This window comes from Dermacentor silvarum, chromosome 3, assembly GCF_013339745.2.
Source record: "Dermacentor silvarum isolate Dsil-2018 chromosome 3, BIME_Dsil_1.4, whole genome shotgun sequence".
NCBI classification, from domain to species: domain Eukaryota; kingdom Metazoa; phylum Arthropoda; class Arachnida; order Ixodida; family Ixodidae; genus Dermacentor; species Dermacentor silvarum.
In genome coordinates, this window is record NC_051156.1 from 96,283,775 (window position 1) to 96,309,924 (window position 26,150).

Below are 26,150 nucleotides of genomic sequence, written 5' to 3' on the forward strand. Positions count from 1 at the left end.
GTTTCTTGTTTTGTTCTCAGTTTGTTCGTTTCCTAAATAAAAATATTTCTACATGTCTACTGGATGGTGCTGTTTCTTTGGAACATTCATATGAAAAATCAAATGCAACGACACCGATAGCTGCACTGAACTATAACACAGTTTCGACGAGCAGGTTAAAAAAAAGTTGCAGTGGCTTAGCTCGGCTATGCCAGGATATACGTAGCGTTAGCAAAGGTTCAGATGATTATTCTTAGCTTATTCTTAAGATTATTCTTAAGATAAGATTATTCTTATGAGTCAAGCTTCTCCGTTCTTCTGCGCTGTTGAGCAGCATTTGCGCTCTCCTTCTCCATGGCTCTACCACACTGGCAAACGCCAGTCAGAAGCGCAGCGGCTCCAGCGCAGTGTCAGACAGCGACTACACAGCGAGCGCGCGCCGGCGCCAGTGCGTCTACCACGGCTACGACGTCACTCCTCTGGAATGCGCAGACCGGCGGCGGTGAGTCGCGTGTGGCGGCGGCGGAGTGCGCGAGAGGTGCCGGCTCCGGTGGCTCCGGTGCGCAAGCCGTGTGACATCACTGATCCTTGCGCATGCGCAGCACGGCTCTTGATGTGCCGCGCGAAACGGGCTTGGCTAGGCCAGTGTAGCTAACGCTACAAAAAAAACATTTTTTTCCCCTGAAGTGATTGTGCATCCGAGCAATGCCTGCATTTCTGCTAATCCGCACTTGGTTCAATCAACGTCGTGATGACGAGTTATGAAATTCAGCAAAATTTGTTTTGAACCACGTCATAACATATCTCAGCTGAGAAAATATTCACCTGAAGCAAAAACAAAAAAAAGTACATTGATTCATTTTTCTTCCTGTAAAAAGTCCGTTATAAGAAAAGTTACTTAAGCAAAGGGTCACTAACATTAAGAACAATTGATTTCACTTACTGTCCAGTCGGGAATGTGTGTTATAGCATCTGGTGATTGGTTGACTGCTTAAGAGTTGAACTCAGCAACAGATTGTCATAGAAGAGTTCTGTCATATTTTTTATTTATTTTTACATAAAGCATTCAGGACAAGTGGAAGCAAGATTAACCTATCTAGAGAGTGTCACGTGCGTCGGTGCTAGCTTAGCAATTCTAAACGAATTCACTGACTATTTGCTCAATGGAACAATATCTCATATAAACCGAGGCATAGCAAAAAGAAAACAATTGCGACTACGACGCAAAAAATAAGCAAGGTTCGGCATATTCGTGGGGGATGAAATGTACAAACACACTTTACGCACCTTCAGATATGTGCCGAATATTTTTCCAAATGTGTCGGCTAACAAGCAAAAGATCATCAAAACGTTTTCAAGATTACCAAAACAGAAATATTAGCTGTTTTTTGTCTTTTTGATTTCTACGCCACCAGGTGGTAGCACCATACAGGCCGCTCACGTTTACGGTTCCGGCAAAACGATCCCACGCCCGGTCCGCCCGCGCTTACCCGATTACCGGACAAGCTAAACCTCTCTAATGTTACTAGGTTCACTTAGCAGTGGAGGCCTGACCGGCGGGAGGTGGTGTCGTTGGGCAGATGTAGAATGCCGGGCTTCTAAGCTGAACTTCGTAAGGCCGAATGCTCGGGCAGTACACAAAATTTTTCGGTGTAGCGGCGCCTGACACCTTAAAAAATGTGGAGAGCGAGTAGGGGCATATTAGTCAAAGTGAAAACAAATTAGGAAGGTCCAGTAACTTTCAAATATGACAATCCATCACACGAGAAATTGGTCTCCCTGGCGCAGTATACAGCTTCATGACTCTTGCAATTAAATGCGTGAAATCTTAAGCATATGTTATATTGTTCCCCTTGATGCATGCCTGTGTGGCGTAATGGTTGGCCTAGCGGGCGTCTGTGATGGTGATACCGTGATCGAATCCTACTGGCGGACATTTTATGTGTGTTTAATTAAGTGTTTATTAGATAAGTTAGAACGACGACGGTGGGACGACTGCGGCGACTGTATGACAACGACGCATTGACAACGTTGACAAGACATAGGTATGAATACAATGGAATGACGACGAGCGTATGATGACAATGGCGCGATGATGAACTGTATCATGAAACATGTATGACGACGAAGGCGCGACGACTTTGACGTGACGACGACGGTCTGACAACGGACGCACGACAGCCACTGCCTGACAACGGGTGCACGATAGTTACTGTCTGACGATGACTGCATCACAATGGCGGCACAATCATGATTGAATAACGACGGTATGATTACTGTGATGATGGAAAGAAAACCACGCCGACGACGACGAAGCATGCACGCGCTCTTTCGCGAGTGGACCACGCATTTGACTGATCTCACCAAATCAGCGATGGCCCAGTGGTATTCCTAAGATGCATCCTGCCACGATTGGGCCACTTATGGCGAGCACGTGGCAAAATGCGCCGTGGCGAGACACGTGCCTAGTCAGCGAGAGACGCAAGACAGCAGGCCTTGGACGCCGACAATCAAAGTTCCTAGGAACGCGGCCGTCCATGAGGCTGCGGCCCGACCGTTGCCCTTGGCCAAGGCGTTCGCCAGCACGAGTACTGCAGCTCGGAGCGTGGCGTGGCCTGCTGAGCTAGATCTTGCCACGAGCATTGCGGATCGCGGGTAGGGCGTCTCCTTGGTCAGCTGTTTGGCGGAGCACCGTTCGTGGCCTGGCTAATGGCCGCATGTGCGCCGAGCACTGCGGCTCGGGCGCAAGCTGTCCGCTGGGCAGGCTGACTATTCCTGCAACGTGCACTGCGGCTCGGATGCAGGCTGACTGCTGAGCGGTCGTCCCCGGTTAAGCAAGAGCCATTTCCTCACCATCCAACATCGAGGCGTGTCCGACATCTTCACGTCATCGCCCCTCACTCCGGCGACCTCTCATCTCCTGTACACGTACTGTGAGCTGTTTCGAACTGTGTTTATAGAACTCATAGGAACCTTAGTACTTTTAGCATATTATGTGTGTCATGTGCCTTAACGTTCTGTCCGGGTGTAGTTTGGCTTTTGTTATAAATGTAGTTTGCATTTTGCATCACGAGTCCGACTGCTTTTCCTGCGTCCTTTTCCTCATCGCGCGACACGACAAACAAGTGTGACGAACGTCCTCGTAATTACCTTTACAATTACAATAGAACGACAAAGATCAATGTCGGTGGAACTATAAAGGCAGTATGACGACGACGGCATGAGGACAGTGAGATGATTTTACTGAAGGGATGACGATGACAATACGGCCGCGTGACGACGACTGCATGATGAACGTTGGACGGCTATGCTAGATTGGCGACAATAGAACGACCATGACGGCATCGCGGCGGCGGTGTGACAACTAATGCACCGCGAATGTACGACAGTGATGGCATGAAGACGATGGCGTAACGAGAGTCGGCTGACAACGCAGGAATGACGGCAATGCAACGACTCCGATGGCATCCCAACCACGAGTGACCCAGTTGCCCGAGCCATTAGACCACTTGGGACGCTGGGTTGTCGTAGAAGGTGTGATGACGACATCACGAGTCAGATCGCGAAGCTGGAATGACGGCGATGGACGAGCCATGACGTCATCACGACCACCTAGTGGCCCAAGCAGTTAGGCAACATGGAGCACTGGGTTGGCATGAGAGGTTAGGTATATAGATAGATAGATAGATGGGCTCAAAACTGTTGAAGTGGGCAAAGAACGATTTCCGCATTAATAAATTTACCGTTTGGTAAAGGGTGCGATTTTCAGGTAGTTTTGCTCCATTTGCACCTTATTGTCCATGAATGCCGTCAGTAACTGCCATGAACGTATTAAATAATCCTCAGCTTGGAAATTTGTTCATCACTCGGGCGTGAACTCTACATCAATGTAGAGTTCACGCCCGAGTTCAACCTAGCAATCGAACATTCAATGTATTGAATAAGTTTTCATGACAGCAGAATGCTACGCTTTGTGCGCAGTTTCAATTTTTTCGTCTCGAGGACAAGCGCTGCAAAAACCGCAGCCGAGCTGCAACAGAATGCGTCCTAGAATGACCCGCCGTGGTGGCGTAGTGGCTTTGGTGTTGCGCTGCTAAGCCCGAAGTTGCAGAATCGAATCCCGGCCGCTGCGGCCGCATAGAGCCCCAAGTGGTCGAAATTCACCCGGAGGCGTGTCTCATAATAACATCGTGGTTTTGGCACGTAAAACTCCTAAATTTAATGCGTCACAAATATAGTTTTTTTCTCCCTAAGCATCGTGTATGCCCGTTAATAGCAATTTCATTCGAAATGTTTCGCCTCAGGAAGCAGTTCAAACCAGTCAAGTTTTGGCTTGTTTCAAGCCTTCCGTAAGTATGCACCAGCAACCCTTCAGCCAATTGCAGTATATTCAATGGTCCAAGGTAGGTAGGGACAGAGAACACACCCGAGACGACAGCCGCTAACTATCAAGTGAAATTTGCTCGAATAAAAAGAAAGTGCTTCTGGGCGCAGCCAAGAAATACGTTGAACATTCTCATCTACGACACGTTCATGAAACCCGGCTTACCAGACCAAAACGCAAATAAAGTGCAAACAGCCGCCTGCAAACGGGGTAGATGACGACAACGTTTTATGTCTGAGATGTAGAGCTAGGCACATATTTAGTGTTGCTAAATAACGGTAAAGTATAGGTTTCCGATATAAAACATTCAGAGAGCTCAAAACGAGCAAAAACAAGAAAGCAAAATCAAAACAGCACTAAAAGCGTACAAAAGAGGCGTCCTGTTTTGCACGCCCTCTTTCAAGCGTCCAAAGAAAGCGCGTCAGTATTTGAGCGTGCGTCAGACGCCACGAAAACGCAAGTCTGCCAAGTGCCAATCGCACTACTGACGCCCTCACGCAGAGTGCATCATAGCTTTGTAGAAAACGGCGGGCTACTCTCGAGGCATTCCAACGTCCAGGCGGCAGTTATATTAGCTGAAACTGATGGACAGACATGTGGTGTTCGTTGACAAGTGTGGCGCGGTGAAAATTGCGCCCCGATCATTGGGTCCTTTGGAACACCGGCTTATCAGGTGAAGAATGTGCACTTCTTTTTGGGGTTCATCTTTGATCCGTAGGGGCATTGAAAAGCCCGCGCGAATGCCTCCGAGTTGCTCACAGCCTTGTTGCAGTCGATGGTATGCGGACCTACGGCTCCGGGAAGGCTGCACGTCATGTAGCACAGAGTCATGAAGAACACCTGATCGCCCGAGAGATTCCGCGGGATATCCTGCGGACTATTGTCTTCGCTTTCGCTGATGGAACGTCTGTACGCTGCGTAGGCGACCTCGAGCGCGGGAATCTCTGGAAAGACGCTGGTCCTAGAGCCGGTTCGGGTCTGGTAGGTAGGGGGGTCGTCGACGGGCGCCTCCTGTGCAGCCGCCAGGCAGCCGTCTCGATGGTCGTATGCTCGAGAAGAAGCGCTGTGAAGAAGAGTACTGTAATGTTTAATAGTTATAAGAAAAGTGAGGTGTGGCGTTAATAGCACACTAAGACATTAAGACATTTCAGATTGCCATTCTGATGCTTAAGTAAGCACTTCCGCGTCCTTTTAGTGGAAAAGCCTTGGTACCAAACATCCAGTGTTAAACATTGTGCACCCAGCTATGCGCTTTGAGATCACTTCTACAATACGACGTTCGCAATATTTGGGTGGCTTCTCTCTGGAAAATATTCATAAATGTATCAAAGTAGAGTCGGGTGTACTTGAGATCGGATTTGAGTAACAGAGTTCTTTAGTGATATATCAGTTAAAAAGTAGCTCTTCGAGTTCGGATATCAATATACGCTAACATCCGTAGGCTATCCCTGACAAAACTGTCTTTTCTGACGTAGTGCAGAAACTTGTTCGCACAATTACCTAAAAAAAGCTAGCTTAGTTCAAACAACCACATCAGGGTCAAAGACGGCGCATCATCCCGTGCAAAGCCTTGACGTTGTATCATGGTGACATAGTTAAAATAGGGTTGATTACGCATATCGTATTAGGAAAGTAGTTTATCTGTGTTACTGTCATGTTAAAGAGAAAATCAGAAAGCTCGGAAATTACGCTAACTTTAGGAACGCTTACTTCGACAAAAATGAGTCGCCGAAAGTGCCGTTTGGATGCCATCGCAGTCCCTGTTTGTCCATGGATGCGACCAGATTGACCGCCATGGAGAAGCCAAGTCCCCCGTAGAACATAGCTTTGGTCCCGTCAGAGTAGTACAGGGGCGGAGTAACGGCACCCACAGCTACCTTGACTGCGCCACCTGCAGCATCGTATACCAGGTACGGCAGCGCGTAGTTTACCGCGTAGCTCAAGACGTCGATATTGGCACTCGTACGGTACGTAGCGGCTGCACACCGACTCGACTGGATCCATAATTCTGCAAACGGCAATTGGGCGCTGGGAAAAGCCGCGTACATGCGGTCGAGTGCCTCGTTCTCCAGGAAACGTTCGGAGGGCCACAGCTGCAGGTGTGTCGCAGACAGCTTCACGGCGGCAAGTTGTCGGCTCTTGGCATCCAGCCAGTCTGTGTCGTTGACCAAATCGCTGGCGGTTGTAACCAGGAGGTCGAAGTTTGCAGAGACGGCGGCGCGCTCCTGTCTTGAGAAGCGTGACACAGAGCTGAGAGCAATCACCAGGAGTCGGTAGGCGGTCTCAACAAACCGTTCGCAGAAGTACGGCCGGTACAGTATGACGCCTTGATCGTACCGGTTCTGGAGCAGCTGCAAATCCACTGCCGGTGCCAACAGCTGCACGCATGACCATGCGATCAGGGACAGCAGCTGGCTGTCCTTGTACGAGGCCATCACGGCCGCCATGGTCTGGAAAAACTTTGCGTCGGTTATGAGAACCTGGTCGTTGGATTCTATCTCAGGCTGAAGTTCTAGCTGCTTTAATGCCCGCAGCCACTGCTTCCAGTCAAGAGGCGGAGTGTAGAGTCTTATTTTGCCGATTGGCACCAGTACTGGGCGGACTACAGGTGGACGCATGGCCAGTAGGAGTCTTCTGAATATGTCGCCCTCCAGCGCCATTGTTGAGTCTATGAGCGTCTTATTTATCCGACTCTTGTCATAGCTTCCCCTCAGGATGTAGAAGAATGCAGCCCAGTACTTGGCGTACCCGCCGGTATTTTTTACCGTGAGATGATGCTGGTACATTAGCGGTATAAGTGGGCCTGGATCTAACGTTAAACGCCAATTCGGTGTGGGCACCAAGCGGAGTACTCTTACTTGAAAGAAGAGTGAAACCTGCCACTTGAATGCGAGTGTTATCAGTACATCGAGGGCGCTGGTGTTACTTGACTCTGGCTCTTCGGGCCAGGTCAGTCTACACTCATTGAGGAACTTCCAGAAAATGTCCACGTTCGATCCGTATAACTTACTGTCGCCCATGCATGTCTCGTACATTAATAGCGGCTTTCGGCCGACGCGAATTATCTGGGCGCCTTCTCTAAGAATTTCTTCGAACAGTGGGAACCAAGATTTCCTCACGTCATCCATGGCTGAGTTGGAATGTTCCAGGTAGCCCTCTGGAGGGGACCAAGCGGAACAGACGTAAGCGCCGAAGTTCTGACATGGATCGAGGCTGCTGTTCAGTCTATCGGTAAGACGCCAGGCGTGAACGAGGCAGTCTTTGGTCTTGCAGTACGGCTTTGTCGGACCCGTTTCTTGTTCTCGTCTGAACAGAATGATGATGACGACTGTCCCGATTGTCACTACCACCATTAGAATAGCGACGAAGAGGATGTGCCGCACTGTGATAGGTACACCAGCTATTCTGACCACCATCTGCGAATGGCGCTGCACCTGCAAAATGAAACAAGAAAGAAATCTTGCTTATTCGTAATGCCAAGAATTATGTGCTGAAAAAAAAGTATGGGCGCGTATGTTAACAGCAAGAAAGCACATGCGCTTTTAGTTTACCTTCTTTCTTTCATTACGTGAATTTTCCGACACCTTCCGTTCGGTCATGAACAAAATCAGAGAAACATTCGGAATGACGCGTGCCAATTTTGTTCTCGCATTTCATTATGTACATTTGCGTCCTTTTGCTGAAGAATGCATTTGTTGCATGACAAAATACGCGAAAAAAAGATTACTCAGGAAAAGCAGGCCTCTGTGCTGACACACTTCCTATGATTACCCGCATTAGGCTCCGCTGTGACAGAATCATGTAGGCTATGGTGAAAGAGAGAGAGCTACAGGTTCTCTTGCTAGGGTCTATAATCCTGATTTTCAGCGCTTGTAGGCGGCAGCCATCTTTTGCCAGTGATTTCTGGAACAAGCCAACGAACAGCAGCCATAGCACTCAGTGTCTTTTTATTATACGCTAAGAGGCAGTGTTCGCTCGCCATCAGCTGTCGCGTCATCAAACCATCAGTGCCTGTGCTGTCCGTGGTAAAATAATGCTGACAGGGGTCGATATTGTGTACGCTTGCTCTACACGCGGGTGCCAGAGGGAAGAAGTCTGGTCTATAAGCAAACATTCCTGTATTATCTCTACATCCCTGACGTGAATTTGCCAAAGAGAGGAACGAAGACGTAGTGCAACACCACGAAAAGTATCTGAGAGTTGCAAGGGCTTGTAGGGACACCTTGTGATAGCAGAAACCACAGCAGAAAGAGATGTTTTGTTCAAGGCCACTTAGATAAGCTAATAAAAAACCTTCCTAATACATCGCTACCGCGTGTTTACGCGAGCATAGGTATGCAATACTGCCGTCCATGGCAACTAAAATTTCGCGTACCTTAGCTGTCTCACAAGATTTCACCAGCGGTGCTACTCTCAACGTTTACATCTATTCATACATGGCTACGATACGTCTCTACTATTATCGACCAATCTAATACTCACAATTATCGAAAGATATCTGCAGTAGGTATAATGTAGTGTTGGTTAGCGTGGAACCGACATGGAAAACATTGTTTGCTGCTGACAAGCTGCGTATAGTCGTTCCGGCTGGTGTGCTGCAGTACCGCCTCGGTACAAACTCCTTTATTGCCCAATGCCCAAAGCGATTTATCAGACGAGCGTCCAAAGCCCTACAGTGCAGCCACAGGTGCTTCTTCGGGACGCATATTGCCCTCAGAGAATTCTAGCACGCGTGGGGGGATTCTTATTTCGCCTTTGCATCAAAAGAGCTGATCCACCCACAGAGTAATACTGACACTAATTCAAGCGGCTCGGCAAAAAATACCGGAAGTAGTTATTTTTTCTGCCTATGTAACTGCGCTTGCGATGCCATAGGGCCATTATTTGCAAAGGTTAAAGCTTGTAGGTATAGAATGTTGCGTTGAAGGAACGCGCCATGTGTACATCTCCACATTGCTGGTGGATTCGGCGCGCTAAAATTGGGAAATGTACTTTTGTCTAGCGTTGCCGCAGAAGACCCGCACTTCAGATTTATTGAGGAGAACAGAAGTAATTCACCAAAACGTGAAGATAATAAGCTGTCTGGACTGCGAAATGTAACCTTTCTGCGGCATGTGATCGCGGATGAACCAGCCTCACACGAGCGCCAGTCATTACAGCCTTCCTTCTGTAAGCAACAATCAATATTTTAATACGTAAGCATTACAAGTGTCAAAGTGGAAAAAAGTTTATGTGACGGGTGGTAAGTCTTGCAAGCGGTATATGTATCTACAGTGGAACTTCGTTGATACGATTCTGTGTAATACGTTTTTCGGGATGATACTTTTTTTTGCGTTACCCAGCCAACGCCCGATAGGAGCAATGCATATTCATGCGGTGGATTCTTAGCAAATACCGGCTTAAAACAACAATTTCGACGCTTATAAATCGCTTACTGTAAGCAGCCTACTGCGTATGCGGCCCATTTTATGTGGCTCTTGCTTATGCGGCCTGCATTTAAACGGCCCATAGGGGGGCCGCTTGGTGAATGTCACGCATAACCCGAAATCTTTATGCGGTATTTCAGATCAAATCTGTCCGGCTTACTAGGCGGCCCAAATCTTATGCGGCCCATTGGGTATTTTTTATGCTGTTTCATAGACATTGCATGTCTATGCCCACATTACAGGAAATTGATAGCACACAACACAAGCATTGCAACGCACTTCACACAAACATGGGAACACTGGGAATCGAACCCGGGTACACCGCGTGAGAACCAAACACGCTAACCACTACTCCACATCACTACGCTGCCCTGAGGACTCGCACAGCTATTTGTAGATACATTTGTGTTTCCCAGGCTGTCGTTTTATGTCGATCGTGCACCGTCGGCGATCGCGCGTGATACACACAGTTTGTGTAGCTGTTACCGATGCTTAGGTGGTTGGTGACAGTAGATGTATTTAAATGAGCATCAGTATACGAATAGCGCTTTCAACAGCTGTCATGTGGGGCGGAAAGGCTAAATGGGGTAGGATTACGGAGCATGGGGGCTGCACGAACAGAAAAACTGCTTCGCCAGGCAAATGTGGTTCTTTAATATTTTCTCTTTATTCGCTATGATGCGGCTGCAGTCACTGTTTAACCGGGAACTCGGCTTTGTCTGAGAAACTTTCAACCTTGTTCAGAAGGTTCAGTTAAAACTGATCCGCGCTGTTGCGCTGCCTCGACGGTATAACGACAATACGGCTCCGATATTCTGAGACGTCGAATAAGCGGGCGGGATATTACCGGCCCGTCTAAGTTTGTTAAACCGACAAATATTTCCATTCACCTCCGCTGGCCTCAACGGGGATGCCCTGTCCGAAAGACTGACATATATAGCTTTTGTGAGTATCAAGAAGAATGCTCTCGAACCGATCCTATTATGCTGTTACGTTGTAGTTAATGATTCAGTGTTTACTTTGAAGCAGCAAGGCGCGTCAGTATCTCTGCCCGTGAGCCTACCGTAACAGCATTGCAAATATCTGAAGCTTCACTGCTTTGCACACGCTAGTTTGTTTTCACCTCTGCACCTACTAGGCGCATGCATGCGACGTTGCAACGATCTACCGTGGCCATACCTGCAGTGCCGTCGAGCTTAAAGGAACGAAGGGAGGTAAGAAATCGAGGCGTCATTAAAGAATTTATATTATGGGGCTTAGCGTCCGGAAACTGCTGTGGATTACGAGGGACGCAATAATATAGAGCTACGGATTCATCATGGCCACCTGGAGTTATTTAACGAGCACTGAAAGAACGACACAAGCGTTTTTGCATTTCCGTCGGAATGCGACAGGTGCGGTCGAAACGCTAAGGTCACCTTGTTACTGCGGCGACTGTCGTTGAAAGTGAACGAATCAGCTGTTTGAAATTTCGCATAACAAGGTGTGTCGAAGCTTACCACGGTTCCATTCATATACCCTTGCAAGTCGATGACTTCGACGCAAAATTAACGTGGAATAACCGCAATTTGCCCATCGTATCTTGCGCTGCATTTGTGTGATCAGCACCACCGCAATGAGCACTCTCTGCTATCTGGAATGCAAGTGAATCTCCATGCGCAAGACGAGCCGCATTCATGCACAAACTACTTTTGGTTATCTCAAAAAAAAAAGAAAGCACCGTGCAGACTGCAATAAAGTGCACGCGCTGTATTAAGTGAGCACGCACTATTGTGCTGTGTCCGGCAAACCAAGGTGTGCCATGAAGTGGTTGCAAGCAGGAGAGATGGACTGCCCTCTAGCATACCTAATTATCTCGAAGGAGAGATCGAATTCGGATTTAGGTGTCGTGTACATAAGTTGAGTGCCTCTGCCTTCGTTATATCAACTGCGCCCAATATGTACAGTTATTAAAAGCACACGGTCTTCTCCTACAACGTTAAGTATGCTTTTTGCGGAATGCCCACTTCATCTGTGTACGCCATCTGAAAGCATGCTGCACATTATTGCAGACACGTACGTTCATGCAGACACAGACAAAACATATTTTTCAAAGGAGAATGATTTATTTACAATACAACAAAGTGAAAAGTGCCCAGCATAGTTTCACTGTAGGTTTTCAACACAGAATGGGGACTTATATACCAAGCTCTGACAGTAACAATGAAAAGCCACACTGCTACAGGAAATACTAAAGCAGATAGGCAGTGTTAGTGCCTGCAGCTTTTAAAATGTGAAACAAGCATAACGCATTAACTTGCATGTACTTCATGCAGTGGCGACCCACAAAAGTTGGGCCTCTTAGTTCACCGTTTTCTCTTTCATTAAAGAATGTTATGTTTATAACCAAAACTACGTAATATAGCAGATAACTACAACACGAGGAAGAGAACAAACATATGTACTAAACTTACTGTAAGGTCACATTTTCTATAGATAAGTTATGTAATGAGGAATTTAGACAGCTAAGTGCTCGCAGCTTTAATAAAAATAGCTATCTATGACTAGCATGAAAAAAAGAAAGAATGAAAACGCTGCATGAAAATGTACGAGGTGTGTTCAAAAAGAAACCAAACTTTTGAAATAGCACGCAAATCGGCAGAGAGCACGCTGCGGCTACTGAACGCATGTAGCAGCGGGTTTAGACAACAAACTGCCATTTGCCGCGTTTCACTCTGACCATTGGTTGGTGAGCTACAGCCGGCGAAGTGCGCACGTGTACAAGCTGTTTGTTGGATTAGTGCCAAAGTAACAACGAACGAGGTTGAAGAACAACGTGTGTGTGTGAAATTTTGCTACAAACTTGGCAAAACTTTCACAGAGACATTTCAATTGCTTAACCAAGTGTATGGAGAAAACTGTATCAGTCGCACTCAGTGCTATTAGTAGTTTAAGCATTTTGAACAAGGCGGAATGTTGGCTGGTGACGATCCCAAGCCTGGATGACCTTCCACATCAACAGATGGTGACCATGTCAAGATAGTGCGTGCTGTGATTTGTGGAAATCGTCGTTTAACTGTTCGAGAACTAGCTGACGAAGTGGGCATTAGCATAGGATCATGGCATCCTATTGAGAATGACAAACTTGAGATGCGTCGTGTCAGTGCAAAATTCGTGCCGCGTTTGTTCAGTGTCGATCAGAAACCCCCGTGTTGAAATAAGCCAGGAACTGCATGCTACTGTCAATGATAATGAAACCTTCTGTAACATCACAACAGGCAATGAGACGTGGGTTTATGGCTCCTGATATTGAAACAAAAGTGCAGTCGTTCGCAGTGGGTGGGCGAACAGTCTTCTCGCCCAAGAAAGCACGCATTAGTCAGCAAAAATCAAGGTAATGGTGGTGTTTTCTGACTGGAAGGACATAGTCCATACGGAATTTGTACGACGTGGTCAGATGGTAAACAAGGCAGTCTACCAAGGAATTCTAGCGCGTTTGCGGGATGCTGTGTGCAGTAGGAAGCCTGAATTGTGGGAAACCCACACTTAATCGTTGCAACATGACAATGAGCTAGTTCACGCGTCGCTCCTTCTGTGCCGCTATCTAGCAAAACATCTCACTCTCGTGCTCCATCCACCATACTTTCCAGACCTAGCCCAAGAAGCCTTTTTCCTGTTTCCTGAACTTAAAATCACGTTGAAAGGACGTTGTTTCCAACCCATAAAAGCAATTTCAAGACAATGCGACATGAGACCTACGCGCCATCCCAGAAAAAGCGTTCGAGGAGGCTTTCCAAAAATGGATGAGATGATAGAAAAAAATGTATTGCCAGCAGAGGAGACTACTTTGAGGGGTACATGCATAAAATGTCGTACAATAACCAATAAAGATGTTCAAGCAAAAGTTTGGTTTCTTTTCGAACACACCTTGTATGTATTTGAATTGAAGAACTCTTTTGGGAGCCAATCAAAATAAAAAATCTTTTGTCTTGCGGATCACACTCTGTATACATGCCGCAATGGTTGGGTGAATGCCGAGAAATCCAAAGTGAAGTTTTTTATGTTTACGTTGCTAAAAAGACGAAAAAAGCATTTTTAAATATGTGTTTCATTTTAACATACTTGCTCCGTCATCACAAACACATTAGATATCATTTATATATATTCAGGTATTTGTCCTGATGACTCCTGGGCCTCCATCCAGGTGACCGTAGTACATGGAAAGAAAAAGAAATGCCACTTAATGTTAGACGATTCCAAAAACTGCTTCACCTTGGCCCTCTTAGAACTATGTTTGTTCAATAGTTGTTTGAGGCCAATATAGTAGTGATCTTCCAAGAAACAGATCTCAATGTTAATCATAACTTCTGAGACTGCGAGATAAAGATTCGAGGTCTTTTATTTGACTTCCCTCATTTTGGTGTGGATAAAAAACACACTTGACTGCGCTTAATTGCACCTTCTTGGAGGAGAGAACAATTGTTCAGATTGCGTTCAACACCCTTGCATTGCCCTGCTACTTGACATGTGGGATTGTTGCTGTAGTGCACGGCATTGCATTGATGTGCACACATTCGCTTCCTTTCTATTTAAATCTCGGCTGTCCTGTTGCCTTTCATTCCCTTTATACCCCTTCCTCAGCACAGTCACTTGTATTTACGCTGGTGAACCTGCCTGTCTTCCTATCTTTCTACCTCCTTTCTCCAAGAGCACGTGTCAGCATTATAAAACTCGGTGTCCATGATTAACTACAGAAAGCTGAACATTCCATATCACACACTTCACATGTGAATAACTCATAAGAGATTGTGAAAGACATGCGACTGTGTCCGACCTTTGAATTTACAGCATTGTATTTGAAATTTCACTGGCATTATTAACACTAAAGTCCATCCCTAATTATTCTGAATATCATGAGTGCATACACAGTGTAAACAAAGTAATCAAGCCATGACAATAGGCACAAACACATAATGCTCTGGCAAGCAACTAAAGAGAGAAACATACATTCAGTTGCATTCTTCACGTCATGTACAAACACATTTCACATATACTTGGCCTCTTCGAAATCAACTCAATGTGTTTGGGCTTATTATTTATTTTACAGTCATATTTCCTCACACTTGCAGGTAATTATTAATTGGTCCATATTGTCAGCTGGCTCTCAGGGGCAATCGTATATGTCCCTTACACTTACTGGCATTCAGTTGTACTTGCATTTACGCTGACCTATAGTCAGTGACTTCCCACTGTTCTGAAATCAGCAGAAATTAGTGAGAGGCTCTCAAATTCGTGTCTATCTCTAGTGATATTACAGCTCGTGTAAGCGCTTGAATGTTCTCCGCATGCGAGCAATATTGTAAACACTTGTATGTTTCTGAGCCCCACACCACTTTTGAGCTGGCAAAATATGAGCTTTTTCCTCGTGTGCTTCATCGTAAGCATATATGTCCGCACTGCAATGAACAGCCATTTTTGGCCTGATTTTCGCTTACCGGTGCGGTGGTCTACTCTAACGTTCCAATGGAGAGCCCGGAGTTGTGCTTTCTTTGGTGGCATCCTTATTAATGTTGACTTCCCACTTTAATCCTGTTAGAAAAAAATTCAGTTAAGCGAGAATAAAAAGAAAATGCACAAATTTGATAACTCGAGAAGCGTAAGCTCATAAGAAAGGTCTTATTAAGGCCTATTTTGGGGCTAGCATCATAGTCGCAAATCAACACAACATAGCAATCACCACACAAAAGCAAAATGTCCAACTTGTAATGTTCTTTTGCTTCTTTCATAGTTTTTTTAGCTATGCATGCAGCGCTTTTATCCCACAATATTATAGAACGATGCAAGTACTGAAAACCAGATTTTTCTGCCTGCTATAAAACTTGAAATTGCTACAATCGACGTGACATGTCGCGTTGTTGAAATTTCGCCAGTTGCATAGAACTTCGTCCCATCTACAAGTGACGAGTGTACTGCTTATCTCCAAACGATAATGTGGCAAATTCTGCAGCTAGTGCAAACCGTCACTTGGGAGCTGCTGCGTCGTCGGAGTTATTTGATTATGGTCGCGTCACGCCAGCTTCGAGCTAAATCGGCCTTTGAATTTAAGTGAACTCAACGCATTAAATAGGAAAGCCAGAAATCTACGCAAATCGACACACTACACAGAGGAAAGTGTGTAACACACCAGAAATTTTTTTTCAGAATATAACCGTCGTTTTCCAAAGTGGAACTACGAAACGCAATGAATTAATCACGCAAAACCCACGAAAGGAATAAAAAAACGGCACATTTCATGGTTAGAACGCTACATGCGATTACCAGCGCCGCTATAAAACGCAAGCCCTAACGAAAATTCGCGCATAAAGTTTCAACAAATGGACACCTGACTACGCAAGAAAAAAAGATCGCCTGCAACCATACAATTGGGGGAAACCTAAACGGAGCTACGCCTGCAGTTATAACTACTTCACACACCAAAACTTCCAATGGGCGTGTTCGCATTAGTACTACACGCGTTCAGATATTTAAATCACCGACATTCGTTATCTGCTGGCTCATAATAATGAAATGGTCAAAATTAAGCATTTAGTAAACGTACCGTATAGGAAGTAAAAATCGACCTACCAATTAGGCACAGGTTCGCAGCTCAACAGCACGCACTCCTGGCGTGCCGATCCAGCGCAAATGGCGGCCCGCCGCCGCTGATCGCCGGTGTGGCCGTTGTACTCACACGAGTCGTCGAAGTTGCACTGCTTTTTTGCAATTTCCGGTAACAACGGTGAATTTGAACATCACTGACATCACCGAGAGCGTTCACCGACGTGACCAGATCACTTCACAACACGAACACATTCGCATAACGTCGCCGGTACAAAGATATGACGATAATTACCACCGAAAACAATCGCCTCGTATACACTGGAATACGCCATGTTCGCGCTCCTTCCCGGTCCGGTCGGCGCAGCCTTTCCTCCTCCTCCGCCACGAAAGCAACGTGGAGGCGTCGACTTGTTTCTCTTCGTTCTCTCCTTCTGCCTTTCGCTTTACTTACTCCCTCAAAGCCTGCCGGTTTGCTACGCCCAGCCATGGTGACTCCACTCTATCCCTTCTTTCGCTCCCACTTACCCCTCCCCGTTGGCGCTGAGCCGTGCTCCCTCAAGGGCTGCAGAAGATAGCGTCAACCTTTCTCTTTCCTCAAGAACCACTTACTACTCCCTCAAAGCATTACTCTCACTGCTCCTTACAGCGTTTGCTTTGTAACGCTCTCTCAACGCTTCGGCGCGCTTTTTGCGCGCCAAATTTGCAAGGCTGCATATAAGCGTTGGGTCCGCTCGGGGCTGCATATAGCGGGCGTAGCCTGCCGCCGCAGCCATTGTCACACATAATGTTGCTTGAAAGTCTGTTTATATGCAGTACTTTACGCAGGAACGAAAATATACCGCATATGTGCCGGACATTAAACGGTACTTGACTAAGAGTGTACGATCGCGTTTTCAGCTGCAATTGAATGATACTACTGCAAACTGGTATTTCTGAAACTCGTAGCTTTATATTCAAGTGTACTAGAATAAATTACATTCCAACCACCCACGAACAACGTGTTAAGGACCGGCGATACTAGTGGAAAAACGCGCACTGCGCGCCGGCGGTGGCAAAACGCGCGACACAACAGCTCCCGCGAAGCAGATTTTACTAACAGTGGAAGGGATCGGTCCTGGGCCGATTTATATTGCCGCGCGCCCTGGCGGCAAATGAGCCACGAGCGAAGCAGACCAATGAGAGCTGCCCCCTTCAGTGATGTACGCGCGGGCACGGCCGGTGTGGAGGCGCTGGATCGCTAAAGAAGGAAGAGAGCGCGCGCCTCCAGACCGGCAACGCGTCGCGGGAAACTTGTGTCATGCGGACCCACCGGACCGCTATTTTGGCATTCGTAGAATATCGCCTGCTCGCGTCAGCTTTCGCTCGCGCTTGTTTTGGTTGGCTTTTCAAGTGAGATCTTCATGCAGTGACGTGGCTGAATGTAACGCCTGCCCTTGTCCGCTAGTCGTGTCACGCTGCTCTACGGTGTTCCTTTGTTTCAGAATTCATGGCCTTGTGGTGCCGTGACGTCCGTAGCTATGTCAAGGAACTTGTTATCTTACAAAAGAACCTGCTTACGGACTTTGAAAAACAAAAAGAAAGTTCAGCGAAAATTGACGAGCTGTTTTAAAGTTGCTCAATAAAAGCTTGTTGGCTGCGGTTCGTGTGGTTGTCTTGATGCTGCTCCGCATAAAACGCTGTTCTGCGGAGCAGTATCACTCGACGCTACAGGAAGCTTGGCTAGCGAGTTTGTCACCCAGTAAGCCTGTCTTCTTACGTCCTGGGGCTTGGTTTGTATGATACGATTTTTGTATGATACGGTTTTTTTTTTTGGGGGGGGGGGGGGCTCCAGTAAATATCGTATCAACGAGGTTCCGCTGTTTATATAGAAAGAGGGAGGCAGAGAGCACCTGATGGTAGTCTCCTCCGGACCACCTTCAGTTGGTCCTGAGCTTCAGCAGAACAAGTGTCCAGTAAGCGCTGAACAACACTTTGAAATATGGTTAACGCGGTTTCAATCATGGATATGGGACGCGAAAGACGTACAGCATAACGCTAGCGCACTGTTCTCGCATTTTCCGCACAAATTGGTCACTCATTAATTTCTTGCTTTATTTTTGGCCGCTCTACGAGAACAGCCCGATGCCCATCAAAAACCACCTAAGTTCTTTGAGCCGGGGAGCCACGCAACAAGACTGAGGCTTCGTAGAATTAAAACGAAGAAGTGGGCGACGCCAACTCGGATCATTTCTTTTTCTCAAAAGCTGGGCACGCATTTGGTGCGTGCAGCTCATATAAATGACACCGCAGTCAGAACTTCTACGGTACCGGCTGTTGAAATGATAACGCTTTATGTTGGCGAACGCGCTTTTCGTGGAAAACGCAATTTAAGTAATTCGATCGTTAGGTGCAGCATCAACAACACTTTGGTTTCAGTCGTTATGGTTTGGGATGCGTTTGAGTATGAACTGCCAATTTCGAGCCCTTTCAGGTTGTGCGTGCCACCCACGGTGGATGGTTTTCTCACAAGTGCCCTCGACAGTAAAATATATTTGAAGCATAGCAGTGCGAAAAAAAAGTCTCAGTTTCGCCCGATATGCAAAGCATCGATTGCGATAGCAAATTAGTACGAAGTGAGGTTAATAGTTTCATCGGCCGTATTAACTTGTAAACATAGGCATACTAACTAAATTAACAAGCATGGCGTCACGCGCAGAAGTAAACATGAACACATTTCACTCGATGACCGCGGGAACTCGCTGTCAAAACGCTGAAGTGAGGAAACGCGGCAGCATTAGCGAGCAAATTGATCTTCGTGCTGTCTCCCATCAACGCGAACTAAGCCGCGAAAACACAGCGCACGGTGAACTGCATCCCCGCGGCAGATGGCTTTCAAGATACAGCGGGCCGGGCCCGGAATAGCACACCTCGCAACCCCGTCCCTCGCGCTTCCTCCCTTGTGCGCACGAGATTGAGCCACGATTGCTGGCTCGCCCTCACGAGCTTGCACTCGGACATGCTGCATAAGGTGCGCGGCGAGCATTTTATTGCCCTTGGACTTTTACGTAACATCACGGCGACGGGCGACGCAGATGGCGACGGCAGAAATGCGCCTGAAGTGTCTATACAATTGCTATCGCAATAAAACGACATTTCGTTATTGCGAGCCCCGTGCTCTCCAACTGAAATGTGCAGTGGGTATAGTATTCCGCGCACTTACGACATACTCCGCTGAAGTTGCAAACTGAGGAGCAAAATCCCAATAAAATTAGGCTTTCTCACGATTTCTATGCTCCATAACGTTTTTGTTAATCCTTCCGTACATACGTGCCTCAATGAAAAAATAATAATGGAAGAATAATGGCGAGACAAGGCATCGGGCGCTGTAAGGGGCTGTGGCGATAGTGACATATATAGCTTATCGGTCTCATTTAACACTATTTAACAATGCAATATTGTCATGGTGCCGGAGCAAAAGACGACAGGAAGTTGACCAAGTTCCTAGCACTATATCACAGTAACTTAAATAGTTGCGCTGCACATTTGACTACCACAACGGAAACTTTTTTTTTGAGCACTGGTTCCAATTATAAATTCAGCTTCGCCATTAAACGGCGTGCCATAAAACATATGAAGGTGGCGCAAAGTGCTTTCAACACCGCGCGTTCGTTTTTAAAAAAAATTGGCGCAGTTTCGCCCGAAAGGCGAAGCACCAATTGAGATAGCAAATTAGTAGAGAGCTATACGGAGTAAGGATAGTAGTTTTATCTATAAACTTAGACATGCAGCAGCACCAGCAACGCGCAGAACTGTTGTCGACGCCGTCGGCGTTTTGCCCGCGTTCGCACCGAACGCGCGCCGTTTTTATATAAATACGTATTTGGTGCCCCAGCTAAACGTCGCCTCCCCTCCCTCCCTCCCGTCCCCCCACACCCTTTCGCGCGACGGAAAAAGATGCGATTGCTCTCTATATATGGAAAGGAGGAAAGAGACGCTCAATTCTGCAGCCCTTCAGGGAGCACGGCGCAGAACGCGCGTTTGCTATCCGACGTGCGTTCGCTCCCCGTGAAAGCGCGCGTCCCTCGCGCCCTTTCACTCGCACATACAGCGTCCGGAGCGCGGCGACGATTTCATCGCCGTTGACGTCATGCGGAACCTCACGGCGACGGCGACGCCAACGGCAGAAATCTGCTTTTGAGTGTCCATATAATAGCTATCGCAATAAAACCATGTCGCCTTCGTACCAGTTTTCTGCCCACGTGAAGCTACTAGTGTGCGCCAGGCGCGACGGGACTGTTGCGCTCTCTTATTGTAAACGCGACAGGTAAGAAACTGTCTTCACTGGAAGGCCCACGATTTCTTGAACTAAGTCAGGAAAATTGTAGAATTATAATAAAAAATAAACCTGAGGTTTCGCAACTCAGCAACTCCGAAGATATGTCGAACATCGCAACGACTATATTTGACACCTTTTAGATTGCAAAGAGATCGCACTCTCATCGCGTGTGAGCTGCGTCGTGGACGCGGAAAGGAAAGAGCTCAACTCACGTGTTCAGAGTCCCAGATCAAAGACTTGCTTCCTCGTCGCTTGGCCCGCTGTTCTGCGTGGCGTTCTCTGCTGATCGTCTTGAGACCTTGAATAAAGGACGAGAACGAAGGTTCGCGCTGGGACCCCGAGTCCTGCGTCGACGACTTTCCAGAGTGTCCGCGTCTAGGGACCGTGTCGACGGGCATCGCCAGAGTGACGGTAGAGCCGGAGCGTGTTTTCGCCTTAATCGTATCAGGCGGTAACTTTGCACTGCAGACATCAACTGTCACGGTTGTCTCGGACTGTTTCCTTGTTCGATGTCCCGGATATCGCATGGTCTTTGATCGTCCGAGCGCCTGCAGCTAACCCCAGTGCATGTGTCGGCGTCGAGGTGTTGCTTTCTCCTGGAGGAGGCTGGCCTTCGTCATCGGCGACTGTTCGATCTCGTACTGGGCGCCCGTCGATAGTTCCTGGTTTCACCAAAAATGGCACTTCGGTCGTAGGAGCGATGCTCCGTTTGCGCATACCATGTTCGGTGATACCGTCTTGCTGTTCCTGAGTTGCGATGACGTCGGGTGTACTGGGCTGGGCGCCATCGTAAAACGACAATCTTCGCTTGATTTTAGGATGTTCGTTCGCGGGAATTTCGGCGACCGACGTGGTTGCGGTGGTCGCGCCTCTCGGTAAAGCCGATTCCAAAGGGGCGTCCGCGGTTGCTTCTTGGTCGGGATCGCTCGACCGTTGGCGCGTCCCTTCAGGCTCGCCAGTGGAAATGGAGCTCCGACTAGATTGGCGTCCACTGGAGCTCGTGGAATTTCTTCGACTGCGACGCCGCCTCTTGCTTTTATCGTCTTGAAGCTCGGAGGTCGGAAGCATCTTTTGTTCGATTGCTGTGGTCGCAAATCGCAGAGCCGAGGGCGTGCAATCGAAAACGCCTTACCCCTTCTTCTTCTTCTTCTGGTGCGAGCTCGTAGCCTGAATGACGCGTGGTAGTGATCATGATGATGATGATGATGCCTTATCTAAGAACACTAAGCCACTTTGTGGATAGGCCACGAATCGAGTGGTAATGTGATTAAAAATAAACAAAGGAAAGTAAATGAGTAATCGAAGATGGGGAAGAAAGCAATAATAAATGAAATAATGTCCTCCTGAGAACCCGCTATGATGATTTGTGTAATATATTGGACACTAAGTAATGATACAGTACTCCTATGCCAAAGAATTCATCCTCAGAAAGCCCCGCTGTGGGGGGGGGGGGGGGAGATAAACTTTATTATATGTATATAGAGGGGAGAGGAAATGGAGCCCAGGCTGGACACGCTAGTCAATTGTATTGGATAAAGTCCCTATATAAGAAAAGTACCGCCATCCTTTCATAAACGCCGCTTCTCTCTCTCCTGTATCTCCGATTGGACGATGATAGCGTGCGCTTTTCACTTCTTTATATTTTCTTTTTTTCCGCCTCAGAGCCATGTTGAAAGTCCTCTGCGCAGCCGCAGTCGCCGGCGGCGGCGGCGGCGCGCGCCCGGCCTGAAAGCTTCAACGTGGACTTTCTAGGTGCGCCACCGTCGACTTGGCTTTCGCAAGCAAAAAGTAAAGAAAAAAGCAAGCGCTTTAGGAGAGGAGGCGGCGGAGGAAAGAGTAGATGGCGGTACTTTTCTTATATAGGGACTTTAGTATTGGACACCAGCTGGCGCCATCTATGCCGTATTGATGAAAGTGCATCGTCCAGTTTTCCGCGAAAACAGTTCCAGAATGCTGGTGGTGGTGAAAAACATTTATTGAACTGGTTGCAGAGAGGTGATTGGATTAGGGCCCTATTGGCCTCCTCCTCTCACAGTACTAGGCGGAGCCCCTATTCCGGGGCTCCATTGGCAAGCAACGCCGCCCGCGTCCGTTGAAACAAGGCCTTTTGGGTCTTGAGGTCTTGACAGTGAGGATGGCCGCCTCCCAGGCCTCTCCGGTGGGGTTGGGGGGGATAGATAGGTTTGATTGGCATGCGCATACTATGTGGAAGGTGTCAGCCACCTCCCTACAGAACTGGCACCCGCCGTCAAAGGATGGGTTGAAATGCTTGAGCACCACCGGGCACAGTACAGTGTTGGTAAAAATTTTGATGAGGAGGCGCTCTACAGCGCGATCCAGTCCCTTACAAGGGGCCGGGTAACGCCGGTGCTCCTCCTTATAGTAATCGGTGATTTCTATGAATGAAAGGGCCAGATTGTCTGGTTGGAAGTAGGCTTCTAAGGACAGGGAGACAGCCCGGGGAGAGATTGTGCGGGCGGCCTGATCGGCCTGTTCGTTTCCTTGGAGTCCCTGGTGACTGGGGGCCCAAATCAGGTTACGCGGAGTTGGATCAACGTATAGGCAGATAGACTGCAGTATGCGCCGGGCAAGCGGGGGCGCCCACCCCGGCTCATAGTTCCGACAAGCCCCTCGCGAATCGGTGATGATCTGTTTCGACGTGGGATTAGTGATGGCCAGAGCGATGGCAATCTCCTCCGCGTGTGTTGCGCTGTAGGCTTTGAAAGTGAGCCCGTTAACTTTGTGAGTGTTGTGTACGACTGCGGCCGTGTACCACCCCCCGTGGTGTGGGCCGGCAACATCCACGTAATACAGGTGTTGTTGGTGACCATAGTGTCGCTGCAACGCTTCCCCGCGCCCCTGGCGACGGCCGCTATCGTCTTCTCTGGACACGTTGCGGGGAAGGGGTCGGACCCGGAAGGCGCGTCTCCAGGGTTCTGGCACTCCCACTCTTTCCTCAATGTGGTAGTCGTGTTTGATGTGTAGCCGGTGACCGGACGGGGTTTGTGCAAGACTCGTGTATTGGTTGACTAAGTGGGCTTCTCGAAGCTCCTGGAAAGTGTTCACCACACCCAGGGCCAGAAGTCTCTGGTTGGACGTGGCGACCGGGAGGTTGAGAGCCCGCTTGATGACTTTCCGGTGGATGACCTCCAATTGGTCATCATCGTGTTTGCGCAGGTGCAAGTAGGGGGTCGAGTAGAGGAGTCTACTCGTTACTAAAGCATGGGCAAGCCGCAACGCATCCCTGCTTCGTAATCCGCCCCGCTTGTTGGAGACCCCATGGGCGATGCGGCCCACCTGGTCTCCCACCTTGCGAAGTTTGGCCAGGGTGGTGGCAGCCCTGCGTTGGTGGTGTATGAAGAGGCCAAGAAGGCGGATTTCCTTGGCCTCCCGGATCGGTCCCGAGGGGAGTATGATGTGTAGCTGAGTTTTGTCCCGAGGGGAGGGACGTACGTGCACAAATTCAGACTTAGCTGGGGCGCACTGGAGTCCGCAGTCGGTTGCGTAGTCGTCGACTACGGTTGCTGCTGCTTGCAGGCAGGACTCCATGTGGCCCAGGTTACCTTGCGTGGCCCAGATTGTGATATCATCCGCGTAAAGAGCGTGATGAATACCAGGCAGAAAAGCCAATTTAGAGGGAAGATGAAGCATGGCTAAATTGAAGAGGAGGTGAGACAGGACCGCGCCTTGAGTTGTTCCCCACGAGCCGATTATGTATGGCCCGTGTTCCGCATCTTGTATGCGTATGTAGGCTTGGCGTTTTGTAAGAAATTGTGTAATGTAATTGAATGATTTGTGGCCACAGTTGGTGTAACTGAGGTGGTCTAGGATTACTTCGTGCTTGACGGTGTCGAATGCGCCTCTTTAAGATCCAAGGCCAGGACCACCTTGTCATTGTGGGGACATTCGATAGGATGTAAGACGTCATGGTGGAGCTGCAGAAGTTTATCCTGTGCTAACTTTTGAGAGCGGAAACCAAACATGGTGTCCGCGAAAATGTGCTGGGTTTCGAGAAAGTCTGTCTCGCACCATCGTCTCCATCAATTTGCCGACACAAGACGTGAGGGAAATGGGGCGAAGGTTCTCCACATCAATAGGTTTGCCGGGCTTCGGAACGAAGGTCACGAGAGCCGACTTCCAATCGTGAGGTAGAGGAGTCTCACCGTCCCAAATGTTATTGATGTATTTGAGGAGCGCGGCGTAGGCTTAGTCGGGAAGGTTGGCTAAGAGTTTGATCGTGACCTTGTCGCGCCCGGGTGTGGTGCCACGCTTCACCTTGCTTAAGCCCGCCCGGAGTTCGTGTAGCTGGAACGGGGTGTCCAGCTCCGTGTTCTCTTTGCCTGCATACGAGTACGCGGTCATTCGGAGTTCCTTTGTGGTGCACAGGTATCGATCCCTGAGCGTATGCGCTAGCTGTGTTGTCGTTCCTGTAAAGTTGTGCATGACCCTATGTAAGTGGCGTTGGGTTTCCGTGCGTGTTTGTCTTGGATCCAGAATGGCGGCATACAGCGGCGCGGCGTCTCGTGGAACTTGCCAGAAAAGTCACTACTGTTTCTTGTATTTGTAACTACTTTCAGGGCATATCTTTGATTTTATATTAAAGTTAACACAACAGCGAACGCGCTGAGTACAAACTTTAAACTATTCACGTGCTTACTTTTATCTATGCGTCCTCTGATTTTGCGTGTACATTATGTTAGAGGCTGTGACTTAACCTGGTTATTTTGACCGCGCTTATGCGATGTCCTTGTTATGAACGGCAGACTAGTGCTGTTGGTATATAGCGGCTGGTGAATGAACTCGCGGCGCTTTTTTAAAGTGAAGCTTTAGATGTGTATGGCTTTAGATGTCTTTAGATATGGCTAGGCGAAATCACCTGTGTAAAACTATCATCATCAGCAATGGATCGAGCGTGGTCATCTTCCGCAGCTGGCTCGTTGGCGCCCCTAGAGTTGTGCTTGTGCTGGTGCTTGGCACGGTCTCGTGCCACTGCTCCCGCGTTTGTCGTCTTCTTCCCAGCTGGATGCGTTGCCGCATCATTCCAGCATAGAATTTCACTTCTGCTCTGTCGTCGTAATGGGGAGGCCGCGTTTACGGGGGTATGAGGCGTTCATTGTCTTACGTAACAGACATATCTAATTTTGAATCAATTTAATTTCGAAGAATCGCAAGCAGCAATGGCGGGCGAATGCTGCTAACCACGCCGCCGAGCAAACTCGAGCCATCGAACGCAGGCGATAACGGCGGACTGCGGGCATGCCGTCGGTGACGTCCTTCTCTCCGTCGCAACCAAACGTGTGTGCAAACTCATTATTTAGAAATACTTTAATGAACCCTCGGAATTGACCCACTGATAAACACCGGGTCCGCACGTTTCAGTTTGGCTGGTTAACCATCTTCACGGAATGGAATTGCCGACGCGGAGCTGTTTAAGCCGGCCGTAAGTCGTTCCGCGAGCCGCAAAATA

The 26,150-nt window shown here is 48.1% G+C and overlaps 1 protein-coding gene across 1 annotated transcript; it reads right to left on the reverse strand.

Annotated features, from left to right (window-relative positions):
- Window positions 1-5,032: 5,032 nt before the first annotated feature.
- LOC119444582 (endothelin-converting enzyme 1) lies at window positions 5,033-21,484 on the reverse strand. The gene is made up of 3 exons (XM_037708956.2): window positions 20,896-21,484; window positions 6,074-7,797; window positions 5,033-5,441 (listed from the first exon to the last, which is right to left on the reverse strand). The coding sequence occupies exons 1-3, from the start codon at window positions 21,208-21,210 to the stop codon at window positions 5,033-5,035; spliced, it is 2,448 nt and encodes an 815-aa protein (XP_037564884.2). The 5' UTR covers window positions 21,211-21,484.
- Window positions 21,485-26,150: the final 4,666 nt, after the last annotated feature.